The sequence below is a fragment of the Budorcas taxicolor genome, chromosome 18 (genome assembly GCF_023091745.1).
Source record: "Budorcas taxicolor isolate Tak-1 chromosome 18, Takin1.1, whole genome shotgun sequence".
Classification (NCBI taxonomy): domain Eukaryota; kingdom Metazoa; phylum Chordata; class Mammalia; order Artiodactyla; family Bovidae; genus Budorcas; species Budorcas taxicolor.
This window is the reverse complement of record NC_068927.1, coordinates 17,664,510-17,692,236: the sequence shown is the minus strand read 5'-3', so window position 1 is coordinate 17,692,236 and position 27,727 is coordinate 17,664,510. Positions and strand designations below refer to the sequence as shown.

The 27,727-nt window shown below is 36.9% G+C and overlaps 1 protein-coding gene and 1 pseudogene across 3 annotated transcripts in view; one reads left to right on the top strand and one right to left on the bottom strand.

Moving 5' to 3' along the window:
• PHKB (phosphorylase kinase regulatory subunit beta) overlaps positions 1 to 27,727 on the bottom strand; it is a 234,514-nt gene that overhangs the window by 135,435 nt on the left and 71,352 nt on the right. For all 3 annotated transcript variants that reach the window (XM_052656554.1, XM_052656553.1, XM_052656555.1), the window contains exon 7: positions 18,742 to 18,857. In XM_052656554.1, the coding sequence (XP_052512514.1) occupies positions 18,742 to 18,857 (116 nt within the window). The remainder of the gene's footprint in view (positions 1 to 18,741; positions 18,858 to 27,727) is intronic.
• Positions 13,956 to 14,845, top strand: LOC128063742 (heterogeneous nuclear ribonucleoprotein A1-like; annotated as a pseudogene).

The window sequence follows — 27,727 nt, the reverse complement described above, 5'->3', positions numbered from 1 at the left end:
TATGGTCTTTCTAGTAGTCATGTACTGATATGAGAGCTGGACCAGAAAGAAGGTTGATGCCAAACAACTGAACCGTGGTGCTGGAGAAGACTCTTGAAAGTCCCCTGGACAGCAAGGAGATCAAGCCACTTGGTCTTATATGAAATCAACAATGAATACTCATTAGAAGGACTGATACTGAAGCTCCAGTACTTTGGTCATCTGATGTGAACGGTCAGTTCATTGGAAAGACCCTGATGCTGGGAAAGGTTGAAGGCAGAAGGAGAAAACAGCAACAGAGGATGAGATGGTAGGATGGCATCACCGATTCAATGGACATGAAATTAGGCAAACTCCAGGAGATGGTGAGGGACAGGAAGTCTGGCATGTTGCAGTCCCTGGGGTCACAAAGACTCAGACATGACTTGGAGACTAAGCAACAACAAAGTCCCAGGAGACAAATTCACTATCAAAATTAATTTTATTTCTATATACTAGCCATAGACACTTGGAAATTTAATGTTAAAAATAAGTATCACTATAACATGAAATAACTTGAAATATTTTAGCATAAATTTAACAAAATATGTACAATACCTGAACACTGAAAAACATTTCTGAAAAATTAAAAAGAAATAAATAAAGAGATGTCCAACATTCATGAACTGGAAAATTGAAGATCATTAAAGTATCAGTTATCTTCAAAATGATCTACTGATTCAATGCAATCACAATCAAGTATCAACAGGCATTTTTTGGCAAAAACTGACTAGCTAATTCTAAAATAAATGTGAAAATGTCCTGGGACAGTAGAAAGGTTTTCTTTAAAGGAAAGCAAATCTGAAGGAATACTTCAGAGGAAGAAGAGCTCCACGATAATGTTGGTAAAAGAAGACATTTCAAAAGATAAGAAGAATCTGTGTAGGGCAGAATAGTTTTTCTTGGATTCAAATAAAGCAAATTAGTCCTTAAAAAAACATGATGGACAACTTGATTTCACAACTTAGCATAAAGCAACAATTACCAGTGCAATATAGTACAGATCAGGGCAGACATGTAAATCAATAAGACAGTCTAGAAACAGACCCATATACATGATCAAATAGCCAGGTAAGTCAATGCAGAAAGAATAGCCTTTAATGGTGCTGGAATAGTGAAGTATCTATATGGGGAAAAAATCTCAATCTTTGCTTCATACTACACAAAAGTAATTTGAAATAGATCATAGAGTTAAATATAAAAGCTAAAACTATATATCTTTTAGAACAAAACCTAGGAAAAAACTCCTCACGATCTTGAAGCGGAAAAATTTCTAAGACATAATGAATAACTAATCATACAAATTTTGATAAATTAGACTTCATCAGAATGAATATCCAATCTTCAAAACATGCTGTTAATAAATGGCATGCCATTTATTACATGCCATAATAAACATGCCATTAATAAAATCAAAGGCAAGTTGAACTCTGTAAAAAAAAAATTAAAAAAAAGAACCCATATCTCACAAAAGAATCTAGAATATATAAAAAACTGTTACAATTCAGTAAGAATACAAACAATCCCCTTTAAAAATGAGAAAAAGATTTTAACAGACACTTCAAAATGCAGATATATGAAAGTAAATGGTACATGAAAAGATATTTAATAAAACTAGTCAACAGAAAAATACAAATTAAAATTACCACATACTCATAAGAATAATTTAAAAAATACTAACAATACCAAGTATAGACAAAGATGTGGAGCAACCGAAGTTTCTGCCATTTGATGGCAGGTATGAATGGTAGGAATGAAATGGTAGGAATGAAAAATGGTAAATTCCTTTCAAAAAACAGTTTGGCAGTTTCTTAAAATGTTAAAACACTTATTATACAACTCAGGAATTCTGCTCTTATCTATTTTCCAAGAGAAATAAAAATATATATTAACAAAAGAGCTGTATTGAAATGTTCACAACAGCTTTATTTTAACAGCCCAAACTGTCAACAACCAAATGCTCATCAACAGAAAATGGATAAACCAAACTGTGGTTTATCTGTATAATGGGATACTATGTGACAATAAAAAGGAACAAAGAACTGAAAAAATTAAAATACATGAAAGGGAAGGTGGAGTAGACATAATTTTCCCTATTCCTTTAAGTACAATTAAAAACCCTGGACATAAAATAAGAGGCTTGCCTGTAGCTCAGACAATAAAGAATCTGCCTGCAATGCAGGAGATGCAAGTTCGATCCCTGGGTTGGAAGATTCTCTAGAGAAGGGAATGGCAACCCACTCCAGTATTCTTGCCTGGAGAATCCCATGGACAAAGGAGTCTGGTGGGCTACAATCTATGGGGTTGCAAAAAGTCACATATGACTGAACTACTACTACTAGATATAACATAAACAAATATAAAAAGGCTCACAAAGATAGAAGGCAGCCTGCCTAGGAACCTCAGGATCCAGGAACAGCAGTATAAGGAGTCTCCTGAGTTTCCCTTTGGCCTTTTTTTTTGCCGCCTCATATATATACCGGACTTCCCTGGTGGCTCAGATGGTAAAGCGTCTGCCTACAATGCGAAGACCTGGGTTCAGTCCCTGGGTCGGGAAGATCTCCTGGAGAAGGAAGTGGCAACCCACTCCAGTATTCTTGCCTGGAAAATCCCACGGATGAAGGAACCTGGTGAGCTACACAGTTCATGGGGTCACAAAGAGTCGGACATGACTGAGTGACACTCATTCACTCACTCACTCATATATATACACCAGACTTAGAGCTGAATAAACCAACAACTAGGAAATATAGGTAGATACATACAAAAAAATACCCAACAAAAGCCAATGGACCAGGAAAAGAGCAACCTAGCAAAATGGAAACTTTTAGAACATAACCAGTCAAAAAAACCATGACTCTATCCCCACCCACTCTTGTATACACTGAGTGGGAAATTTAGATGTCTATGCTCCTGAGACTATAATGAAGAACTGTACCCAACATCCAACCACCTCAGTCATGGTGGTGTCAGAAAAACCCAAGGAAGAAATCAAGACTTGCATTCCGGATGGACAGTAAAAAGTCTCCATTCTCACACCTCAGTGTCAGCAGACATCACATGGAGAGCCTAGACTTTCATTCCTACCCACCAGTAAATAGGTAAATCGCCCCTTCCTCTGGGGATGGCACCAGAGGAAGTTCAGTGGGCAATTAAAACTCACATGAATTCCCAACTATAAACAGGCCACACACTTTTCCTTGTCATGTAAGTGGAGGTCGCCTGGAAATTAGTACTCAGGTAATAATACTTCTACCTCCCAGACAGGGAGGTATTAATTGAAGCCTACTGGGGAGCTAGACATGACAACCAGATCCAGCAGTAATGTAGAATCTCTATCTTGGATGTCAACAACACACAAAAACTGGCAGTAATGTGGTGATGTTATTACCCTCTTCCCTTGCCAGAGTGATGTCAAAAAAATACAACTAAAATAAAAAATAAAACCCACAGTCTTATAATTTTTTAAATGTTCATCAGTTCAGTTCAGTCACTCAGTCGTGTCCGATTCTTTGTGACCCCATGAATCACAGCACGCCAGGCCTCCCTGTCCATCACCAACTCCCGGAGTTTACCCAAACTCATGCCCATTGAGTCAGTGAAGCCATCCAACCATCTCATCCTCTGTTGTCCCCTTCTCCTCCTGCCCTCAGTCTTTCCCAGCAACAGGGTCTTTTCCAATGAGACAGTTCTTCGCATCAGGTGGCCAAAGCTTCAGCTGCAACATCACTCCTTCCAGTGAACATCCAGGACTGATTTCCTTTAGGATGAATTGGTTGGATCTCCTTGCAGTCCAAGGGACTCTCAAGAGTCTTCTCCAACACCACAGTTCAAAAGCATCAATTCTTCAGCGCTCAGCTCTCTTCATGGTCCAACTCTCACATCCATACATGACTACTGGAAAAACCACAGCCTTGACTAGATGGACCTTTGTTGACAAAGTAATGTCTCTGGCTTTTAATATGCTGTCTCAGTTGGTCATAACTTTTCTTCCAAGGAGTAAGCGTCTTTTAATTTCATGACTGCACTCACCATCTGCTGTGATTTTGGAGCCCAAAAACATAAAGTCAGCCACTGTTTCCACTGTTTCCCCATCTATTTGCCATGAAGTGATGGGACTAATTTAAAAAAAAATCACTCATCATATCTAGAACCAGAACTACTCAAAATTAATAAAAACTATCTATCTATATCAATACATCCTTATACTGAGACAAGAGAGATGTGAAAATTAACAAAGACTTTAAAGCAGCTGTGATGAAAAGGCTTCAGTGAGCAATTATGAGTATGAGTGAAACAAATGAAAAGAAAAAGGCTTAGCTATGAAATAGGAAATCTCAGCAAAGTCTTTAGAACTGAAAAATACCATAATCAAAACAAGAAGCTCAGTGAACAGGATGAAGGAGACAGAAGAAAGAATAGCTAACCTGAAAGATAAAACAATCGAAATTATCTAATCTGAACAAAAGAGAGAAAATAGACTTAACAAAACAAATGAAGATAATCTCAGAGAGCTGTGGGACTTCAACAAAGGTTTAACATTCATGTCACTGGACTTCCTGAATAAGAGAAAAAAAAAAAAGGGGACGGAGCATTAGGAAAAAAAAAAAAGCATCTGAAACAATGGCAGAAAAATTCCCAGTTAGCAAAAAACAAAAAGCTAAGTGAAACTCAAAAAAAAAAAAAAAAAAAAAAAACCCTTTCAGGACACATTATAACTTCTAAAAACTAAAGAAAAAGAAAAATCTTGACAATATCCAAAGAAAACATGTCTACAGGGAAAAAGCAATTAAATAACAGTGAACTGCTTGTAAAAAAAAAACACACACAAAAAACACAAAGCTAAAAGAATGTGACATAAGTGTTTTTAAGCATTCAAAGAAAGAACTGTCAACCCAGAATCTTATACCAGTAAATATATTCTAGATATTTATTTCTTTAAGCAAGGCATTCCCAGATGAAGGAAAAGTAAGAGGTCTGTCATAAGCAGATTTACCCTAAAAATAAAGTAAGTTCTCAAAACAGATGAGATGATGGAAGTAAGTTCTCAAAACAGAAAGGAAATGCTAGATAGTTAGAAAATGGTAAACAACACTACTGGCAAATACAATAGGCTTTTCTCCTGTTGAGTTTTATAAATTATGTTTGATAGTTACAGCAAAGTTATAATACTATGGTTGTAAATGTATATGGAGGAAATATTTAATATAATTAGATTATAAATGGGGGAGGACAACAAAACACATATGAAGGTAAAGTTTCTATAATCCCTCTACCTGATAAAATGATGACATTAATACACTGAGTACGTAAGTGTATATAATAATACCTAGAGCAGCCACTGAAAAGCCATAAAGAAAGATCATTCAAAACCACTATAGATAATCAAAATGGAATTCAAAAAACTGTTTCAGAACCAACAGGAAGGAAAAAGAAAACAGAGAAATGAAAAAAAAAAGAGAATAAATACAAAAATAAAATGGCAAATGTAAACTGAAACATATCAATAATTACATTCAATGTAAAAGTCTAAATATGGCAATTAAAGATTGGCAGAGTTGATCTAAAAACATGACCCAACTGTATGCAAGAGACTCTTTTTGAATATAATAATATATACAGGTTGAAAGTAAAGGGATTTAAAAAAGAAGTATCATGTAACCATCAATCTCTAATGAAAGCATATTTTGAAGTCCCAACCCAAAGAGATAGCATTTGGAGATGGGGCCTTTGGAAGGTAATTAGGCTTAGATTAGCTCATGAACTAGGTCATGAATGTGGAGCCCCTATGAATGATAGAATTAGTATGCCTGAGTCATACACACAGCATGTGGGATCTTAGTTCCCTGACCAAGGATGGAACCATGCCCCCTGCAGTGAAAGCATGGAGTCTTAATCCCTGGACCCCCAGGGAAGTCCCAGGATTAGTATCTCTTTGAGAAGAGAGACCACAGAGCTTGCTTTGTCTCCCTCTCTGGCGTGAAAGGACATGGCAAGAAGGTGACCTTCTGTAAATCAGAAAAAGTGCTCACCAGAGAACAGAGATGTCTGGCAACCTGATCTTGGACACTTTAGACTCCAGAATATATGAATACCCATTGTTTAAGCTACCCAGTCTATGGTACTTTGTTTTAGCAGGACAAATCAATGACTACAATTCTATATAACAGGAGTATACATTTTTTTTTTTCAAGTGCTCACATCAACATCAAGAGATCCTATCTTGGCCATAAACAAAATCTCAAGCCTATAAAAGAACTGAAATCCTACTGTACTCCTTAATCACAATGGCATCAAACTAGAATCAATAATAGGACAACAACAGGTACATCTGCCAACACATGTAAAGAAAACAATATATACCTGTCTACATAATCCACATGAATGAAAGAAGAATCTCAAGTGAAATAAAAAATACAGTGAATAGGATGAAAATGAAAATATAACATCAAAATTTGTATAGTATAACTAAAGTAGTACTAAGGGAAATTTACAGAACTAAATGTATATATTAGCAAAGAGAAAAGCCTCAAATCAATTATCTAATCCCAATGTAATTGAAGCTAGAAAAAGAGCAAAATAAACCTGAAGCAAACAGAAGGAAATAACACAGATAACAGAAAACAATGACAATTGATACACTCACACCCCCCCCCCCACACACACAAAAAACAGAAAAAAATCAGTGAAACAAACAACTGATCTTTAAAGGGCTAAAGAAAATTGACAGAAGCCTGACAAAGATATAAGACACAAATGACCAATATTAGGCATAAAACAGGAGATAACACTACAGACACTGTAGGTATCAAAAGGATAATGAGCAAATACTCTGAACAATTCAACATACATAGATTAAAAGGAATGAATCAATTCCTGGAAAAGCACAAACTAACACTACTCACTCAATATGAAATAATCTGAATAGTCCCATTTGTGTTAAGAAGTTGAATCCATAATTTTCAAATGGTCAAAAAAAAAAACCCCTCTCCATACCTATACGATTTCATTGAAGAAATCTACCAAACATTTAAAGAAAAATTGACACCAATTTTACACAATCTCTTTCAGAAAATAGATGGGGAAAAAAACACTTCAGAGTTCATTTAATTGAAGCTAGCATTACCCTGATACTAAAACAAAACAAAGACAATGCAAAAAAGAAATCTATAGGCCAATATCTTTCATGACTACAGATATTAAAATCTTTTTAAAATTAGAAAATAGAATTTAGCAATATGTGAAATGAATTATCCCCATGACTGACCAGGTGAGGTTTAGTCTAGGGACAAAAGGATAGTTTGATAATCAGACATTAATCAACATAATCTACCATATTAACAGCCTAAAGAAGGAAATTCACAGATTCATATTGGTGGTATCAGCAAAGGAATAGACATATAGAACCCAGAAATAGTCCAATATAAATATGTCCACTTTATTTTTAGCAAGAGCCCAAAGGCATTTCAATGGAGGGAAGACAGTCCTTTCTGCAAATGCAAATGACACTGGTGCAAATGGACATTCATTGAAAAAAACAAAAAACAAAAAAACAAAACCTTCAACATCATACCTTATACAAAATTAACTCAAAATAGATCATGAACTTAAATATAAGACAAAACACTGTATAACTTTTATAAAACAAACCACCAGAGAAATACATCAAAATCAAGGTTACCCAGGGTTGTCAGAATTTACACCAAAAGCGGAATCCTTAAAAGAAAAACTTTATAAACTGAGTTTCATTAAAATCAAAAGCTTGCTCTAACCAAAACAACAACGAAAAAACCATGCTGCAGACTAGGAGAATATATTTGCAAAACACAGAATTAAAGGACTAGTATCAAGAATTATTTATGTACAAAGAATTCTCAAAAATCAACAATTAAACACCATCCAATTAGAAAATGAGCAAAAGACATGAAGAGACATTTCACTGAAGATGCAGATGATATATAGTCACATGAAAAGATCCAACACCATTATCCATTAGGAAATGCAAATTAAAACTACAATAAGCTACCAAACATCAGGGAATGTTAAGTCAAGTGGGCCTTAGAAAGCATCACTATGAACAAAGCTCCTGGAGGTGATGGAATTCCAGTTGAGCTATTTCAAACCCTGAAAGATGATGCTGTGAAAGTGCTCCACTCAATATGCCAGCAAATTTGGAAAACTCAGCAGTGGCCACAGGACTGGAAAAGGTCAGTTTTCATTTCAATCCCAAAGAAAGGCAATGCCAAAGAATGCTCAAACTACTGCACAATTGCACTCATCTCACATGCTAGTAAAGTAATGCTCAAAATTCTCCAAGCCAGGCTTCAGCAATATGTGAACCGTGAACTCCCTGATGTTCAAGTTGGTTTTAGAAAAGGCAGAGGAACCAGAGATCAAATTGCCAACATCCACTGGATCATTGAAAAAGCAAGAGAGTTCCAGGAAAACATCTCTTTCTGCTTTATTGACTATGCCAAAGCCTTTGACTGTGTGGATCACAATAAACTGTGGAAAATTCTGAAAGAGATGGGAATACCAGACCACCTAACCTGCCTCTTGAGATACCTGTATACAGGTCCGGAAGCAAAGGTTAGAACTGGACATGGAAGAACAGACTGGTTCCAAATAGGAAAAGGAGTACATCAAGGCTGTATATTGTCACCCCGCTTATTTAACTTATATGCAGAGTACATCACGAGAAACGCTGGACTGGAAGAAGCACAAGTTGGAATCAAGATTGCTGGGAGAAATATCAATAACCTCAGATATGCAGATGACACCACCCTTATGGCAGAAAGTGAAGAGCAGCTAAAAGAAGCCTCTTGATGAAAGTGAAACAGGAGTGTGAAAAAGTTAGCTTATAGCTCAACATTCAGAAACTGAAGATCATGGCATCTGGTCCCATCACTTCATGGGAAATAGAGGGGGAAACAGTGGAAACAGTGGCAGACTTTATTTTGGGGGGCTCCAAAATCACTGCAGATGGTGATTGCAGCCATGAAATTAAAAGACGCTTACTGCTTGGAAGGAAGGTTATGTCCAATTGAGACAGCATATTGAAAAGCAGAGACATTACTTTGCCAACAAAGGTCTGTCTAGTCAAGGCTATGGTTTTTCCAGTGGTCATGTATGGATGTGAGAGTTGGACTGTGAAGAAAGCTGAGTGCTGAAGAATTGATGCGTTTGAACTGTGGTGTTGGAGAAGACTCTTGAGAGTCCCCTGGACTGCGAGGAGACCCAATCAATCCATTCTAAAGATCAGTCCTAAAGGACTGATGCTAAAGCTGAAACTCCAGTACCTTGGCCGCCTCATGAGAAGAGTTGAAAAAAACTCTGATGCTGGGAGGGATTGGGGGCAGGAGGAGAAGGGGACGACAAATGATGAGATGGCTGGATGGTATCACCGACTCAATGGATGAGTTTGAGTGAATTCTGGGAGTTGGTGATGGACAGGGAGGCCTGGTGTGCTGCAATTCATGAGGTTCCAAAGAGTCGGACATGACTGAGTGACTGAACTGAAGCTACCACTACAAACAAATCAGAGTAAATAAAGTAAAAACTAGTGATAACACCAAATGCTGCCAAAGATTCAGAGAAATGACATCATACACTGCTAGCAGGAATGTAAAGCAATATGGGACTCTCAAAAATATTCTTGCAGTTTCTTAACTGAACTACTGGACATTCATCCCCCATAATCATTTACAACTGTTTTCTTCTAAGAGTTTTATAATTTTAGTTCTTACTTTTAGGTCATTGATCCTTTTCCAGGTAATTTTTGTATTATATACTGCACAAAGTAGGGACCCAAATTCATTCTTTTGTATCCAGTTGTCCCAGCACCATTTGGTAAAAAGACTATATCCTTCTCTATCAATTATCCTTGCAACTTTGTCAAATCAACTGACCATACATTTATGGGTTTCTTTCTAGATCAGCAATTCTACTGCACTGATATCTGTATCTCTTGTTATACTTGTACCACACTATTTAATTATTGTAGCAGATTACTTAAGCTCATTGTAGTAAGCTCATTACTGTAGTAAATTTTGAAGTTGCAAAGTGTGAATCCTCCAACTTTGTTCTTTATCAAGGGTTGTTTTGGCTATTCTGAGTCCCTTACATTTCCATGCACATTTTAGGATTAGTTTGCCAATTTCTTAAAAAAAAAAAAAAAAGAAGACAGATTTTTGAGATGGAATACACTGAACACCCCTAGAGTAGGAAATGCAACCCATTTCAATATTCTTGCCTGGAAAATTCCACGGACAGAGGAGCCTGGTGGTATAGCGCTATAGTCCATGGGATGGCAAAGAGTCAGATGTGACTGAGCACACACTGAACACAGGATATCTTTACATTCTTGTATGTCTTCTTTAAGTTTTTTCAACAATATTTTATTGTTTTTGATGTACAAGTCTTGCATTTCTTTTGTAATCCCCTCTACTTTAAAAGTGAGGAAACTTAAGTTCTGAAAGATTGAATGTAAGTGACTTTCAAATGCATCCTTACTTTCTCTTTGGTGAAAACTCTTTTCCTTACTACAATATATGCAGACCATGTTACCCTGGTTCTCAAGAACAACTAAGCCAATAATCTGGTATTGCTTCCCAGGTGACCCTAGTGATGAAGAACTCACCTGTCAATGGAGGAGATGTAAGAGATGTGGGTTTGATCCCTGGGTCTGGAATATCCCTGGGAGGAGAGCATGGCAACCCACTCCAGCATTTTTTGCCTAAAGAAACCCATGGACAGAGAAGCCTGGAGGGCTACAGCCCAAAGGGTCACAAAGAGTCAGACAAGACTGGAGCAACTTAGCATGCACACACTACTGACTCAAATCTGCAGTCCAGCATTTCACTTTCAGTGAAGAAGTACCTCACACTTCCACAGGTTAAACAAATTTCAAAACAATCCACATGGTACTCGCCAGTATTCTTTAGAGAAGGGGCATAGTCTCTTTTCATAGCCAAAGTCACTTTAGAGAAATGACGAGGCCTACAACCTGGAGGAACAAAGTCCAAATGAAGAGTATGTGCTAGTTTAAAATATGTCTGCCAAATCTCTGCCTTTTATCAAAAGGTGGAGTTTAATTCCCCTCACTTATCTTACTGAATCTAACAGATGGGATGTAGTGAAAGTTATGCTGCATGATTTCCGAGGCTAGGTCATAAAAAGATATAGCTTCCACCTGGCCTGTGGGTTTTGGGACACGGAACCTTGGAACCTAGCTACCACAATGTGCGGAATCTATATGGAAAACTTCATATAAGTCTTCCTGCTGAAGTCCCAGTCAACACTCTGATACCCAAGTAAGGAAGTCTTCAAAGTTGACTCTAGCCCCAGCCACAACCGATGGTAAACATGAGACCCTAAGTATGAACCACTCTAGTTAGCCTAGTCAATCCTCTGAACCATGAGAGTTAACAATAGTAAAAGATTGCTGTTTTGCTGTTTTATGGTTCTAAGTTTGGGATGCTTTACTTGAAACAGTAGGTAGCAAGAAAAGAACCTAAGGCAGGTTTCTAACTGCACATGCACCCAGCACAATCATACCTAGCCTTGAACAGTCCAAATGGAAACCAAACAGCACCTGCATAAGAATTCTAAATTCTTAGAACCTAAGGGTTAGAAGAGCCATAGGAATCATATACTCTGACAATGCATGCAAAAACATTCGCTGCCAATTGATTTTATTACTTAAGGATGTGTTCTCAATGCCCAGGGAGTTCTCCGTTAGACCCCAGTGCACAAAGTTCTAAGTTTAAAAATGGTGCAGAAAGACAGCTAAGGGATGAATTAGCAAACTGTCCTCTAAATAAAGCACTACAAAAGAAAGAAACATTGTATCTGGATTATAGTAAAGGTTGAGTTCTTACCATTTCAATTTTCTTTACCAATGCAATTGGTTGAATAATTGGACTTACCTGAAACTCACAAATATGTTAATTTATTATTGACTGGTTATTTAAATCTTTGGCAACAGCAAGATATTTACGTGACTATTACCAACAGAGCATTCATCAATTTGGTTCTTTAAAGGTGTTACCTTACATTTACTTACAGGAACTAAAATAAAGTGTTTACCTGGGAGACAGTTTTTAATCAAGTGATTTATTGCATAAACGAAAGCTTCTCTAGAAAAGATAATGGGTTTGGACTAGGTGATTTAAAACCCAGCATCGAATCCAAAAAATTAACTGGCAAGCATGGAAATTAAATTCACAATCTCATATTCATTAACATTATGCTTTAACTCCCTGAGGTGCCCAATCATACTTCCTAAAAAAAGAGACCTTACAGTACTACGGTTTTAATGGATGTTCATGAATTGTTCAGTACAGGAAAAATACATAAAATGAAGCAGAATGGATGGATAACTGCCTGTATTATAGCTCAATGACTAGAACATCAGAAATGACTTAAGAAGAATAAGTAGTTACTTTAAATAACAAGTACTATATGAAATAAAATGGTCACTAAAAGTATCTTAAACTGAACAAAGTGGTGCTATGATGGTTACTTATTTTAGTGATAGCCTTCTTGATTGGAAAAGCCTAGAGAATAGAACATAAAATTATATTCCCCCCAACAAAACCCCAATAATCTTTCCTTATGGATATATATCTGTTATGGGCTTCCCTGATAGCTCAGTTGGTAAAGAATCCACTTGCAATGCAGGAGACTCCAGTTTGATTTCTGGGTTGGGAAAGATTCTCTGGAGAAAGGATAGGCTACCCACTACAGTACTCCTGGGCTTCCCTTGTGGCTCAGCTGGTAAAGAATCAGCCTGCAAAGTGGGAAACCCGGGTTTGAACCCTGGGTTGGGAAGATCCCCTGGAGAAAGGAATGGCTATCCACTCTAGCATTCTGACCTGGAGAATTCTATGGACTGTATAGTCCATGGGTTGCTAGGAGTCAGACATGACTGAGCAACTCTCACTTTCACGTATGTATAATAATCTTTCCATTTGGGCATTGTTGTTGTGGTTCAGCTGCTAAATCGTGGTTTAGCTGCTAAGTCATGTCTGACTTTGCAACCTCATGGACTACAGTATGCCAGGTTTTCCCTGTTCTTCAGTATTTCCCAGAGTTTGCTCAAATCATGTCCATTGAGTCGGTGATGCCATCCAACCATCTCATCCTCTGTCATCCCCTTCTCCTCCTGCCCTCAATCTTTCCCAGCATCAGGGTCTTTACCAAGAAGCTGGCTATTCACATCAGGTGGCCAAAGAACCGGAGCTTCAGTTTCAGCATTAGTCCTTCCAGTGAATGTTCACGGTTGATTATATATCTACATTACTAAGTTGTTACAACTTTCCTTTTTGCTTTCCAATAGCCAAAAAATTTAAAGTTAGGTTTGAGATTCCATTCATATTTTATAGAGGACTCATCTCTTCTCCACCTGTAATGCAGGAGACCCTCGTTTGATTCCTGGGTCAGGGAGACCCCCTGGAGAAGGGATAAGCTACCCACGCTAGTGTACATGGGCTTCCTTGGTGGCTCAGACAGTAAAGAATTGGCCTGCAATGAGGGAGACCTGGGTTTGATCACTGGCTTAGGAAGATCCCCGGGAGGAGGGCATAGCAACCAACTCCAGTATTCTTGCCTGGAGAATCCCATGGACAGAGGAGCCTGGAGGGCTACAGTTCACATGGTCGCAAAGAGTCAGACATGACTGAGTGACTAAGCGCAGCTCATTCTCTTCTCCAAAACAGTTTTGGCTTAAAGTGTTTAAAGGTAGCCCCAAGGAGTAAAAACACCCTTACTTAAACGAGGAAGGGAAAATTTTTAAATTAAAATACTGAATTTAATGTAGAACAGCTAAAAAGACCACCTGGATATGTAACTCTGGGGATTAAGAATTAGTGTTATACTTTCTGCCTATGGATGCCACTGAGTAAGCATCGTTGAAGTCTTCCCCCTCCACTGCCACCATGTCTAACTCAAAGTCTCCCAAAGAGCCTGAACAGCTGCGGAAGCTCTTCATCAGAGGACTGAGCTTTGAAACAAATGATGAGAGTCTAAGGAGCCATTCTGAGCAATGGGGAACGCTCACAGACTGTGCAGTAATAAGGAATCCAAACACCAAGTGCTCTAAAGGCTGCGGGTTTGTCACACAGGCCTCTGTAGAGGAGGTGGACAAAGCCATGAATGCAAGGCCACACAAGGTGGATGGAAGAGTTGTAGAACCTAAGAGCCCGTCTCAAGAGAAGATTCTCAAAGAGGTGGTGTGCACTTAACCGTGAAAAAGATTTTTGTTGGTGGCATTAAAGACACTGAAGAACACCACCTGAGAAATTATTTACAATAGTAGGGGAAAACTGCAGTGACTGAAATCATGACTGACCGAGGCAGTGGCAGAAAGAGAGGCTTTGCTTTTGTAACCTTTGATGACCATGATTCCATAGACAACACTGTCATTCAGAAATACCACACTGTGAATGGCCACAACTATGAAGTAAGAAAAGCCCTATCAAGGCTTGCCTAAGCAAGAGATGGCTAGTACTTCATCCAATCAAAGAGGTCAAAGTGGTCTGGAAACTTTGATGGCAGCCATGGTGGTGGTGGATATTGGTTGCAGTGGGGACGGCTATAACAGATTTGGTAATGATGGAAGCAATTCTGGAGGTGGCAGAAGCTACAATGATTTTGGCAATTGTAATAATCAATCTTCAAATTTTGGACCCATGAAAGGAGGAAACTTTGGAGGCAGAAGTTCTGGCTCCTACGGTGGTGGAGGCCAATACTTTGCCAAACCAGGAAACCAAGTGGCTATGGTGGTTTCAGTAGCAGCAGTACCTGTGACAGTCGGAGAAGATTTTAATTACTGCCAGGAAACAGAGTTTAGCAGGAGAGGAGAGCCAGAGAAGTGATAGGTTACAACAGATTTGTGAACTCAGCCAAGCACAGTGGTGGCAGGGCGTAGCTGCTACAAAGAAGACATGTTTTAGACAATACTCATGTATATGAGCAAAAACCTTGAGGACTGTATTTGTGATTAATTGTGTAACAGGTTATTTTAGTTTCTGTTTTATGGAAAGCGTAAAGTATTCTAATAAAGAGTTTTAATGTAGGGTTTTTTTTTTTTTGCAGTCATGCTGTTGATTGCTAAATGTAATAGCCTAATCATGATGCTGATACATGCTTTTTTTTAAAATGTGCTATGTAAAGTTAATCTACTCTGAAGCCATTTTGGTAAACTATCCCAACAGTGTAAAGTTAGAATTCTTTCAGGGTGATGCCAGGTTCCACTCAAAATGTATTTACAACCTGCTTTGGTGGAGAAGCTTTTGTCTTCGAACCTTGTTGTAGTTGAACTGACAGTTACTGTGTTGTGACCTGGAGTTCGCCGTTAAAAGAGTCACCCATGCAAAGTCATGGAGTTTTTTTGATTATTAATGACTGTTGGCACATCCTATGCAATATATCAAAATTGAATTATGATACCAAATAAAGTTATAGATGGGAATGAAGCTCATGTATCATCCATTATCAGGTATAATCAATAGAAGATTTAACATCTTCAAAAAAAGAATTTGTGTTATAATAAATAGGTAACTAATACATGAAGGAAAATGAAATTAAATCAAATAATATTAATATAAGATTTTGAAATGTAAGGAAATTTATTATAAGACTTAGAGAATAAACAAGAAAAAAGGAGAATTATTTGCAATAGTTCTAGACACCCTAGGAGAAACTGAAGGAGTATGTTGTTCAAGGAAAAGTCAGATCAACAGAAAAGTCAGGAGAGCAGGGAATGGTTGCTCAGGAAACATTCAGTTACACTGAGCTTAGAGCAATGGATTCTTTTACCAAATCCTGAAAAGGATGAGGATGCTGCAAGAATGGGTTAAGATGGTTAAATGTAATGAGATCACTTTTTAGAAAAAAGTTCTGAAGCTTATCTAAGAAATGCTAAATAATTCAAGAATTTGGACTAAAACAGATACAGGCAAACCTGGGGCTGAAAAGGGCAGATTAGGAAGGGAATGACAAAGGCATTAGGCTAAATTGAGCTTTACTGATTGCTAAGCAAAGATATCCTTGAAACTTAGCAAAATGTCACCAAAATGGTACACCTTGCTGTTCTTTCAAACTTTAGGAAAACTTTTTAAGACATTAAATTACAACATGATACAGCAGAAATGACTTTGGATTTTCAAGCCAACCACCTGGAATTCAGTTCTGGCTCCATTATCTTTTGATTTGTATCACTTAAGGAATGGAGGGGAAAAAAATCACAAAGTCTTCTAAACTTTAGTTTCCTCCTGTAAAAAGGCAGTAATGCTTCCTGCCTGGACTAAATGAAACTTACCCTGTAACTGTAGTGCCAGGGTTTAAAATTACTAGAGAACCACTGAGCATGGATGCTGAAGGGGAAGCCTCTATCCTTAGAATACTATGTGTATGGGTTTTAGGGACCTACGGGCAGTAATCATTTTTGACCAACATGCAGTTTAGAAGGGACATGCACTGTGTGTGGCAAAGGAGGAAAGGGATATTTACCAAGTCAGTGAGCACAAGACCCTAGTGATCGTCAAAGCAACAGACTGTGCTCCGAGCCCTGCTAAGGAGAACTGCACAGCACAGAGACAGAGATTGGCAAAGAAAGTTAGAAGGCAAAGGGCAATATGAGTACTTTTAGCAAGAATTACTATATACTATTTCAGGCTTTTAAAAATTATGAGAATAACTTAAGAATACAACAAGGATATCACATTAAGCAGTCCTTGGATCAGACCAACTAGGTACTAGGATCAGATAATTAACTAGGATCAGATAATTCTGGGAGGTCTCACAGCAACAGATTAAGAATTGGGATTTCATCCCTGACCAGTAGCTGCTCTACATTTGACTTCCAGGCATAAGCACGGAAAGATACTGGCCTCCCACCACCACTGCCAACACTACATCCATGAGAGCCACAGGGCTCAGGTCTCCTGCAGTTTCAAACTAGACACTGTGTCAGCAGAGGTGACAGATCTGAAACAGGCCTGTGAGTATCTGAGCTAAGAAGCACTGTGGATAAAGAAATTTAAGTTATTTACAGCATTATACCATGGAAAATTAGAAGATGAATGTTAAATATATAAAATGCACCATCCAAAGCTAAATAGCAAACTTCATTTCCCATCCATCTGAATAAAATTGGCCTGCTACAATCAAGGTTAGTTTTGCATGCAAAAGGTAGCAGAGAATATCATTTAATGATTTTCCAAGACTTGAAGTAAAATCCTTAATGATTCAATTTAAAGACTGACACCTCAGTTACAGGAGAACAAGTTGGAGTCTCTTTTTTCACTGTTGTCGTTTAGTTAGTCCTGTCTGACTCTTTTGTGATCCCATGGACAGTAGCCTGCCAAGGGACTTGCCAACACCCTGACTTTCTAAGATGAATGGTAACTTTTACCCAAGAGTCTTTCTGAGTTTAACAACTTTTATAAACAGAAAAAATCCTACTCTAAATATTTTATACCAAAAATGTCAGTGGGACCACACTGGCATATATTAAATAGTTATTAACAAGCAGAAAGGAACCTGATAAATAACTACTGAAAAGGTAAATTAAAAAAAAATCACGTTTTCCAATCATAAACTTTGTCTTGAATTTGACTGCTAATTTGAAATGTTGAGAACTTACAGCTGAAATATAATATTTTCTTGCTATATTTAGTATTTGCCTGAATTTAATGTCTGAATTATTTCTCTCCTTTATTGTCTTCCTTACACATTGTTACTATTCTACTCTGTATAAACATGCCTCATATGAATCATAAAACTTAAATAAAGTTTGTATGTGAGTTGACCAGAGTTAAATGAAAAATCCTTTTTATTTCAATCTTTGTTATTAAAATATTCTTAAACGTGTGAGTGTACTTTCATTTCAATGTTTACTTATGCATTGTTCAAATGCTTTATAAATATCAACTCAATCATTACAACTTCATAAAGTAGAAAGCATTATCATCTTCATTTTATAAATGAGGAAAACTGAGGCAGAGACATTATATGGCAAGTAATCTGGAGCAGATTTTAGTTTTCTGAATATCTTATATCAACTTAATCTTTTTGTGTGTGATTAGTCCTTCTATTCAAAAAAGTATTGAGCTGCAGATTCCTCTTAACCACTGTTTCCTAAACTGTTTCACTACTTCATTTAAGTCTCGATGATCTAAACTGACCTATAGCTGATAACCTTTAGATTATTAAACTTTTAGTGTGAAATGGATAGGACTAACTGAGCTACACTTTTTAGTTAAACAAAACATAAAGGGTGTGAGTATCTCTCGTTGGGATAAAAATCAGCTCTATAACGCAAAAAGGAATTTTAGATGCGATGCATTTACAACTGCTGTTTGGCAATTTTAATGTACTTGACCTTTCAAACAGTGTAATTTAAAAGAGGAAAAAGAAAATGACTTGGTTGAACAGAAAGGTCAGGTCTTAGACTGAATACTGATATGCATGTCCTGACACGTTGTGAAGCTGGCAAAGACACTCATATGCTCTTTTCCTGCATCTGTTAATGGGTACTGAGAGGAGACTCTTCCTTTAATTTTAAGTGAATTTCACTTGAAATATATTAATATATAGAAGAAAAGAGAGATGAAAACTACACAGAAACCAGAGTTCCAACCTAGTTCTTTGATCTTTATTCACATTCCACACATTCAAATTAAAAATAGAAAGCAAAACACTCAGAAGTCAGCAAATTACCTCGAATGTAGCTCTGTGCTGCCGTTATTATATTTGCTTCCTCTTTCCCAGACACCGAAGTCAGGCACCCGGTAAACTCTTTCTACACAAAATACAAGGTTCTGAATAAAAGAGACCTAAAAGAAGAAAAAGAAACATAAGGACATGTGAAATAACAGGACCTTTAGATACTGATATTTAGATAATAATACTTGGAGTCTAAAATGTCAGATGTTAAATAAGTCTAAAACTTTGGAGATAAAAAGGTATTTCTCAGTTCTAAAATGAGTCAATCTCATGTTAGATCACCCTAGAGTCTTGAGTCTATTACTCCTAGAATCTCATCTTTCCCCTGCCTTTCCTATATAGCTATAAATAACCCATTTTCACACACTCAAAAGCTTACAGTTCAAGATGGGCTCAACCAATAAGCTGGGAGTCACAGCTTTTATGTAAAGATTTCAGACATCTGTTTAAATGTATATTTTCAATAGTAACTATGGAAAGCAAAGATTATAATCAGTTCTTCTTTATGTTAATAAAAACACTATCTTATGTGGGCTACTAGTCCTAATTGCAGGGTTTTTAATTTAGTCATCATGTTTGATTCAATAATATGTGCACCTGCCTACCTTTTATCTCATTATCACTCTTAAGTGGCAATACATATTCCTCCACCTCCACACCTAATAAATAACATGTATGTACTTTTAAGAATGACACGATAATAACACTGAAAACCAAGGTAAGGTTCCATCAGACTAGAAACTTGACAAATTACAGGAAGAGAGAAAGCAGTAGGAAAGAACTGATTGAGAAATCAGAGCAGAGGAAAGAAAACATAGCCTCTTAAAATGATTCTCCCCTGTCTCTAAGTCTCTAAGCCCAGAGTCAACAAATACATTGATCAAGAGTAGATTAGGAAGCAGTCTAACCTAGATTCTCTCACAAGTGATGAATGGCTGAGGCAGCTGAATCCATGACCTTTTCATTCTCAGTCCCAACACAGAGGTATCTGCCCTCAGAGCCTAGAACGTCTCACACGTTTCAGTGAAGGAGAAAGTAACGAGGGTGTTGGAGCCTCTCAGAAACAGAACAGAGCCATCTAGGTTTCAAAAAACACACATCTATCCCATCACTTCTCTATCAAAGAATGGAGCATTACACGCCTACAGTAAACTTTTTCTTACTTCAAATATTGGAGAGGGTCTTCCCAGCTTTCCCAGTTTCTTGTTACCTTACCTATTCCCTGAGGAAATTCTGCCTGTATAAAAAACCTGGTGTACTTTCATAAAACTGGGTGTCTTCAGTTTTTCCCTGGTCTTCAGAGTTATTTAGATTCTATACTTACTTTATACTTGTCAGGTCGCCAGGTTAAAAGCTTTAAAACCATCTAAATTCTCCTTTCTCTGATGACAAATTTCTCAAGTATATAGTCCATATACCTGCTTCTTCCCCATCTTAGGAGGATGTCAGGACCAATCCTGGAGAGACCCACAAGCAAAAACAGGCAATCATGGTTTCCTAGAGCAGAGACTCAAGAGCAGAAACTGCTTAGGAATTAGTGCTGGGGAATTAAAACCTGAACTGTAATTGTTGAATTGCTAGAAGCTCACTTAAAAACTTGTGAAAGTTAAAAAATGCCCAAGGGATCCAGTTTTAAGGGGGTCTCCACAATACTGTGAGGTTTACCTCCAAGAGCTCAATCAAGTTCCCATAGAAAATATCCTAGAAAAATCCCCTCTGGTTTCCAGCAAGGAGAGAGGATAAGGAACAATTCTGAAATACACCAAAACATTCTGTTTTTCTTAAGACAGTCTCTGCTCAGGGGAAACCTGTTAACCAAAGCCAGACCTGCTGGGCTATGAACCCTCCTGGGGTTATTACATAAATAAGGTACCCTATAACCTTTTCAAAACACACAAAAATTGGTATCTAAAACTTACTTGGTCTTAAACCTTTCTTCAGATAAGGAATTATGGACCAGCATAACTTTCATGAACTCAGAAATAAATATTTCTTATACTTCACACACATGTAATACTGTGCTTTAGTAAAGACTGGACACTTAGAGGAAATAAGCAATGGCTAGAACATGAAAATAAAGATCACAACCATTTCCAAGTCAGGGTATTTTATGTACTAATTTCAATTCTGACTCTAGTTTATGTACCCAATGTTGTTAGCCCTTTGCTCTGTCTTCACACCAATTTCTAATGTGCTACCTTGCTTTGAAGGCATATATCTTTTGGATACTTTTGGGAAAAAAAAAACTGTACAGAAAGATTTCTAATCTGAAACAGAATCAAATGTTTTCTGTGGTATTTTCTAAATATTTTTAGCTTATGTATAAAATAATAAATCAAATATCTGAAATAGTTTCAAAACAGATCTAAATGTCACTGAAACAATTACATTTGGGAGATAGTGAACTGATGTAATGATGTGCTAATAGAAAATTCTTAGAGGACTTCATAAAACTTAAGGTATATGCAGTAAAAAAAAAAAGTAACAAATTAGCAATTAAGATGGTCTCAAATTGATTACGCATTTCATCTATCTGAGCATGACTGTGTTGTTTATGGCCACCAAAAAATTTTTAACCTTATAAACCACAGGATAGTGGGGCAGTTAGTGCCACAGTGGCATTTACGGACGAGGTTCTTCCACCATTTACTCTATAATTCTTTGGGGGTTTTCTGAGGATGAGGGAAGGAGCAGGAGAGAGAAGAGAATTTACTTTTATCTACTATCCATACCAATTTATGTTTTCCTCAATTCATATTATCAGTCAGAATTTCTTCAAATACTGCCTTTCCTCAATTCTCTCTATCCTTTTCATCCTTGGACCTCATTCTATCCTCAATTATTCTCAAACTTTCGTTCATATTTGCTATCTTTTGACATTCTGGATAATTTCTCAAGAATTATTTTCCTGTACATAAATTTTTTCTTCAACAATGTCCAATCTACTCTTTAATATGTTCATTAATGTTTTAATTGTTCATATTTATCATTTCTAAAAATATTATTTCTTTCTAGTATACTTTTTATTCCAGCACTTCACCCAGCTACTTCATACTACATTTAAATATCAATTTCAATGAAGATATTTCCTGGAAGAAAAAAACTTCCTTGATTCCCTAAGTCTGGATGAAATATCTATCTTATTCATCATTTCACCCTAGCATCTATCATTGTGTCTTATACATAGAAGCTCTTCATGAAATACTTGAACAAAATTGGCATATAATTTACAAATCTGTAAACACTGACAGAGAAGCCACTGATGAGTTATTCTTGTAACTGTGTTATACTATTACAAGTTATAACTGCAGGTACATCCAATTCTAAAGACCTTTCATCCAGAGATTTCAAAGAAAAGATTATTTATGTCATCCTAGTAAATATACTAGCAGGCTGCTTGGCTCAGATGGTTAAGAATCTGCCTGCAATGCAGGAGACCTGGGTTCAATCCCTGGGTTGGGAAGATCCCCTGGAGAAGGGAGAAGGCTACCCACTCCATCATTCTTGCCTGGACAATTCCACGGACAGAGAAGCCTGGTGGGCTACAGTCCATGGGGTCACAAAGAGTTGGACATGACTGAGTGATTAACACCTTCACTTTTAGTAAATATACTGAAATAAATTACATAATCTATGCCAGTCCAGAATACTGCAACCAAATGAAAAACAATAGCCATTTTTCAATACTGTTAAAAACCAAATAATACAACTTGAATTAAAATACCCATAAAGGCCTTTACTAATTTTTAAGTGAGTAAAGTGGAATTCTCATGATACAGTAAGCAGAAAAATACTAAACTCTTCTCTTAAGATAACCCAGGCAGGCAATGTGGAGACACTGAATAAACACAAAGGTATTTCAGAACTGGAAACCAATATCCTCAAAGAATGTTACTCACAAATCAAACATCTGAATACAAAATTTAGCACCTCATCATTAGTGACTTCATTCCCATGGTAATTGAGAATCTGTGGCTAATAGTAACAGAATCAAAATGTACTAAAGTTGTAGAACTATGATTAAGGAACAAAAGAGATAGGTTACTGCAAAGGTTATTTTGTCACACTGTGGAATATTAATGGCACTTTTCTGTTAACTCTTAATGAGAAATATAGGAAGATTATATATCTTAAAGTGAAAGTAAAGTCACTAAGTCATGTTCAACATCTTGCAAACAAATGAACTGTAGCCCAACAAGCTCTTCCATCCATGGGATTTTCCAGGCAAGAATAGTGAAGTGGGTTGCCATTTCCTTCTCTAGGGGATCTTCCTGACCCAGGGAAGATCCTTATATATCTTAAGTAGCACTTAATTACATGGAAAAGGAACTGTTCAAAATTTTAGTTACTTTCTCATGGAAACTTACATTGCCATATGTAAAATAGATAGCGAAAAGGAAATTGATATATGTCTCAGGAAACTCAAACAGGGGCTCTATATCAATCTAGAGAGGTGGGATGGGAAAGGAGAAGGGAGGGAAGTTCAAGAGGGAGGGGATCTATGTATACCTATGGCTGATTTATTCTGACAAAAAAAAATTCTGTAAAGCAATTATCCTTCAATTAAAAAATAAATATTTTTTTAAAAGAAAAAAATAAAGGAAAAAAATAACTTTCAGAAGTTCTTGCTTCCCACTTACAGTGTTGCTGTTGTTCAGTTGCACAGTCGTGTCTCTCTGTGACTCCTTGGACTGCAGCACACCAGGCCTCCCTGTCCTTCACCATCTCCCGGAGCTTGCTGAAACTCATGTTTACTGAGTCTGTGACGCCATCCAACCATCTCAGCCTCTGTCATCCCCTTCTGCTCCTGCTTTCAATCTTTCCCAGCATTAGGGTCTTTTCCAGTGAACTGGCTCTTCATATCAGGTGGCCAAAGAATTGGAGCTTCAGGCAGCATCAGTCCTTCCAATTAATATTCAGGATAGATTTCCATCCTTTGATCTCCTTACAGTGAAGGGACTCTCAAGAGTCTTTTCCAACACCACAGTTTAAAAGCATCAATTCTTTGGCACTCAGCTTTCTTTATGGTCCAACTCTCACATCTATACATGACTCCTGGAAAAACCACAGCTGTGACTATACAGACCTTTGTGAGCAAAATGATGTGTCTCTGCTTTTTAACACACTGTCTAGATTTGTCTTAGCTTTTCTTCCAAGGAGCAAGTATCTTTTAATTTCAAGGCTGCAGTCACCATCCATAGTGATTTTGGAGCCCAAAAAAATAAAGTCTGTTACTGCTTTCACTTTTTCTCTTCTATTTGCCATAAAGTGATGTGACTAGAAGGCATGGTCTTAGTTTTTTGAATGTTGAGTTTTAAGCCAGCTTCCTCACTCTCCTCTTTCATCTTCATCAAGAGGTTCTTTAGTTCCTCTTTGCTTTCTGTCATAAGGATGGTATCATCTTCATATCTGAGGTTACTGATATTTCTCCTGGCAATCTTGATTCTAGCTTGTGCTTCATCCATCCCAGCATTTTGCACGATGTACTCTGCATATAAGTTAAATAAGCAGAGTGACAATATACAGCCTTGATGTACTTCTTTCCCAATTTGGAACCAGTCCACTGTTCCATGTGAGGTTCTAACTGTTGTTTCTTGACCTGCATACAGGTTTCTCAGGAGACAGGTAAGGTGGTCTGGTATTCCCGTGTCTTTAAGAATTTTCCACAGTTTGCTGTAATCCATACAGTCAAAGGCTTTGCCGTAGTCAATGAAGCAAACGTAGATGCTTTTCTGAAATTCTCTTGCTTTTTGTATGATCCAACGGATGTTGAAAATTTGGTATCTTGTTCCTCTGCCTTTTCTAAATCCAGCTTGCACATCAGGAAGTTCTTAGTTCATGTACTCTTGAAGCCTAGCTTGGAGGATTTTGAGCATTACTTTGCTAGCATGTGAAATCACTGCAATTGTGCGGTAATTTGAATATTCTTTGGCATGGCTATTCTTTGGCACTGCCCTTCTTATTTCAGATTATTACAGTAATTTGGACTAATTATGAAAGTTAAATTTTATGCTATAATTAAAAAAATGATCACTCAAAATGTGCTTTACAGCAAAACACAACAATATATTTTTTTTCATTTCACTAATATGAATAAATTCTACTTCACAAGAAGTCATTTTACTGTTCAAATAGAAATCTTTTCTAAACTGGATACTTTCCAAGGAAGCAAGACATTCCTTATATGCAATTCTAAAGTAATTGTAATACTGTTTAATAGATTAAATATATTATTATAAAAATTACTGATATTATATTTCTTTCTTATAACATTTCAAATAAAGAAGTAAATTGATATTAAGCAAAGACCATTTTATGAATTTTAGATAATTTGTATTTTCCAGTAATAAGTAAAGAGGCCATTCCAGCTTGTTGTTGTTTTGCTAAGTCACGTCCAATTCTTTGTGACCCCATAAACTGGAGCGCACCATGCTCCCCTGTCTTTCACCATCTTCCAGAGTCCTGCTTACTATGCCTTATAAAACTGTCATTTGAAAAACTTTATCAGCTTTACTACAGTAATAATTAACATATGTGAGTATGTCTGATGGTGGCTCTATTTTTTATTTGGGTAAAGAAATCTACACCAATATACTATAGTCAAAAAATCTTTTTAAATTCCCCAATATTATCTTGAATTTAGAAGCTATCACAATAACAATTAAAAATCTATTTTAGTCCTATGACTACCATTTAAATATCCCATCTCTTCTATATCCTATCAAAACCACACAAGCAGGACTTCTCTGGTGGTCCAGTGGTTGAGAATCCACCTGCCAATGCAGGAGCCACAGGTTCTATCCCTGGTCTGGAAGGATGCCATGTGTTCCGGGGAAATTAAACCTATGCTTCACAACTACTGAAGCCCATGTGCCCTAGAATCCGTGTGTCACAACTACTGTGTCCACACCTACAGCCTGTGTTCCCCAACAAGAGAAGTCACTGCAATGGGAAGCCCATGGACCACAATGAAGAGTAGCTTGCTGCAACTAAAGAAAACCCACGTGCAACAATGAAGACCCAGCACAGCCATAAAGAAAGTTTAAAAATAAAAATTAATTAATTAATTTAATGGAAAACACTTAAAAACCAAAACTAGCAAACAAAATTCAATTTAAAAAATTTCAGAAGATAAATATGGAACAAGAAACAAATTTTTATGTGTGGGAAACATTTTTATTTGGTCAATAAACCGTTATTTTTTAAAATTCAGAGACTGGCTTAGAAAAGAGATCAAGAGATCATCTATGCCAAATATGTCTTTCTGGGTATGTCCATTTTTAGCAATTATTGGAAATCATTTATATTAATAAAAGATCTGCAAGGCCCTCTTTTCCAAATACTAAATACAAAAATCTGAATCCTCTCCAATGCCTGTAAATTCAACATAGATCACAGCAACCCAAACTAGGTGCAGTACTTCAAAAAAGGTTTACCCATCTGTAAGTAATAATTTGCATATTAAATAACAAGTAACAATAATAAATGATAACAAGATACCTCTAAAATAACACTTTAAAACAGTCTAAATTATATATACATAAGAATCACCAAGAGAGAGATGGATTATCATTTAAGGTATGAATAATGTGAGTTTTGAGAGAGAAAGAGAGCATGGGATGGGAGTGATATGTGGGACACAGAATGGTAGCATTGAGTTTGAGTTAAGACAGTGAATCTGACTGGACTAGTCTTCTAGAGGACAATCTTCCATCAACAGGTCAACATTTTTTCTATTTCAGAATGGTAGCATTGAGTTTGAGTTAAGACAGTGAATCTGACTGGACTAGTCTTCTAGAGGACAATCTTCCATCAACAGGTCAACATTTTTTCTATTTTAAAATATCTGTATTTATCAGTGACCAAGTGACTAAACTGAACTGACTGACTGATCAATCTATATATCAGTGTGTATATGGTTGGCTTGTTGTTCAATCACTAAGTTGTGTCCAAATCTTTGCGACTCCATGGACTGCAGCACACCAGGCTTCCCTATCCTCTACCATCTACGGGAGTTTGATCAAGTTCATGTCCATTGAGTCGGTGATGCTATCTAACCAACTCATCCTCTGCCGCCCTCTTCTCCTTTTGCCCTCAATCCTTCCCACCATCAGGGTCTTCCCCAATGAGTCAGCTCTTTGCATCAGGTGGCCAAAGTATTGGAACTTCACCTTTAGCATCATTCCTGCCAATAAATATTTAGGAGATTTAGTTGATTTCCTTTAGGAGTGACTGGGTTGATCTCCCTGCTGGCCAAGGGACCTGTTCGAGTCTTTTCCAGCACCACAGCTCAAAAGCATCAATTCACCTGTGCTCAGTCTTTTTTATGGTCCAACTTTCACATCTATACATGACTACTGGATAAACTATAGCTCTGAATATACAGACTTTGGTCAGCAAAGTATTATCTTTGCTTTTTAATATACTATCTAGGTTTGTCAAATCTATCATTGGCTTAGGAGGCACTAAATCTCTTTAAGACATGACCACTACCACAACAAAACAAAATGAGGTAAAATAGACTTTCTCTAATCAAGAAAAACTGAGTTTTGCGGTGAGAGAAAAGGGTAAGAGAATATCTCAAGCAAAGTAATTTCCTGATTCTTATACACTTACACTGTGAACACTCAACACACTGTAAATGGACAAGCAAAGAAAGCAAACAACGATGTACAATAAATGAGGTGGCCGTTCACCACATGCGGCTGATTGCCATCAACTAGTCCCAGTTGAGATGAACTTTCAGTGTAAAAATTTTGCAGATCTACCACAACATAAAGAATATATAAGATATATCATCAATCTTTTCTATTTATTTCACATTAAAATAATGACATCATAGATATATGCATTAAATATATTACTGAAATAAATTTCATCTGTTACTTTGATTTTAGCTACTAAAAATATTTAATTACATATATGGCTCACATTCTGTTTTTATTGGAGAGCAAGACTATACAGACTGGAAAAAGAAATA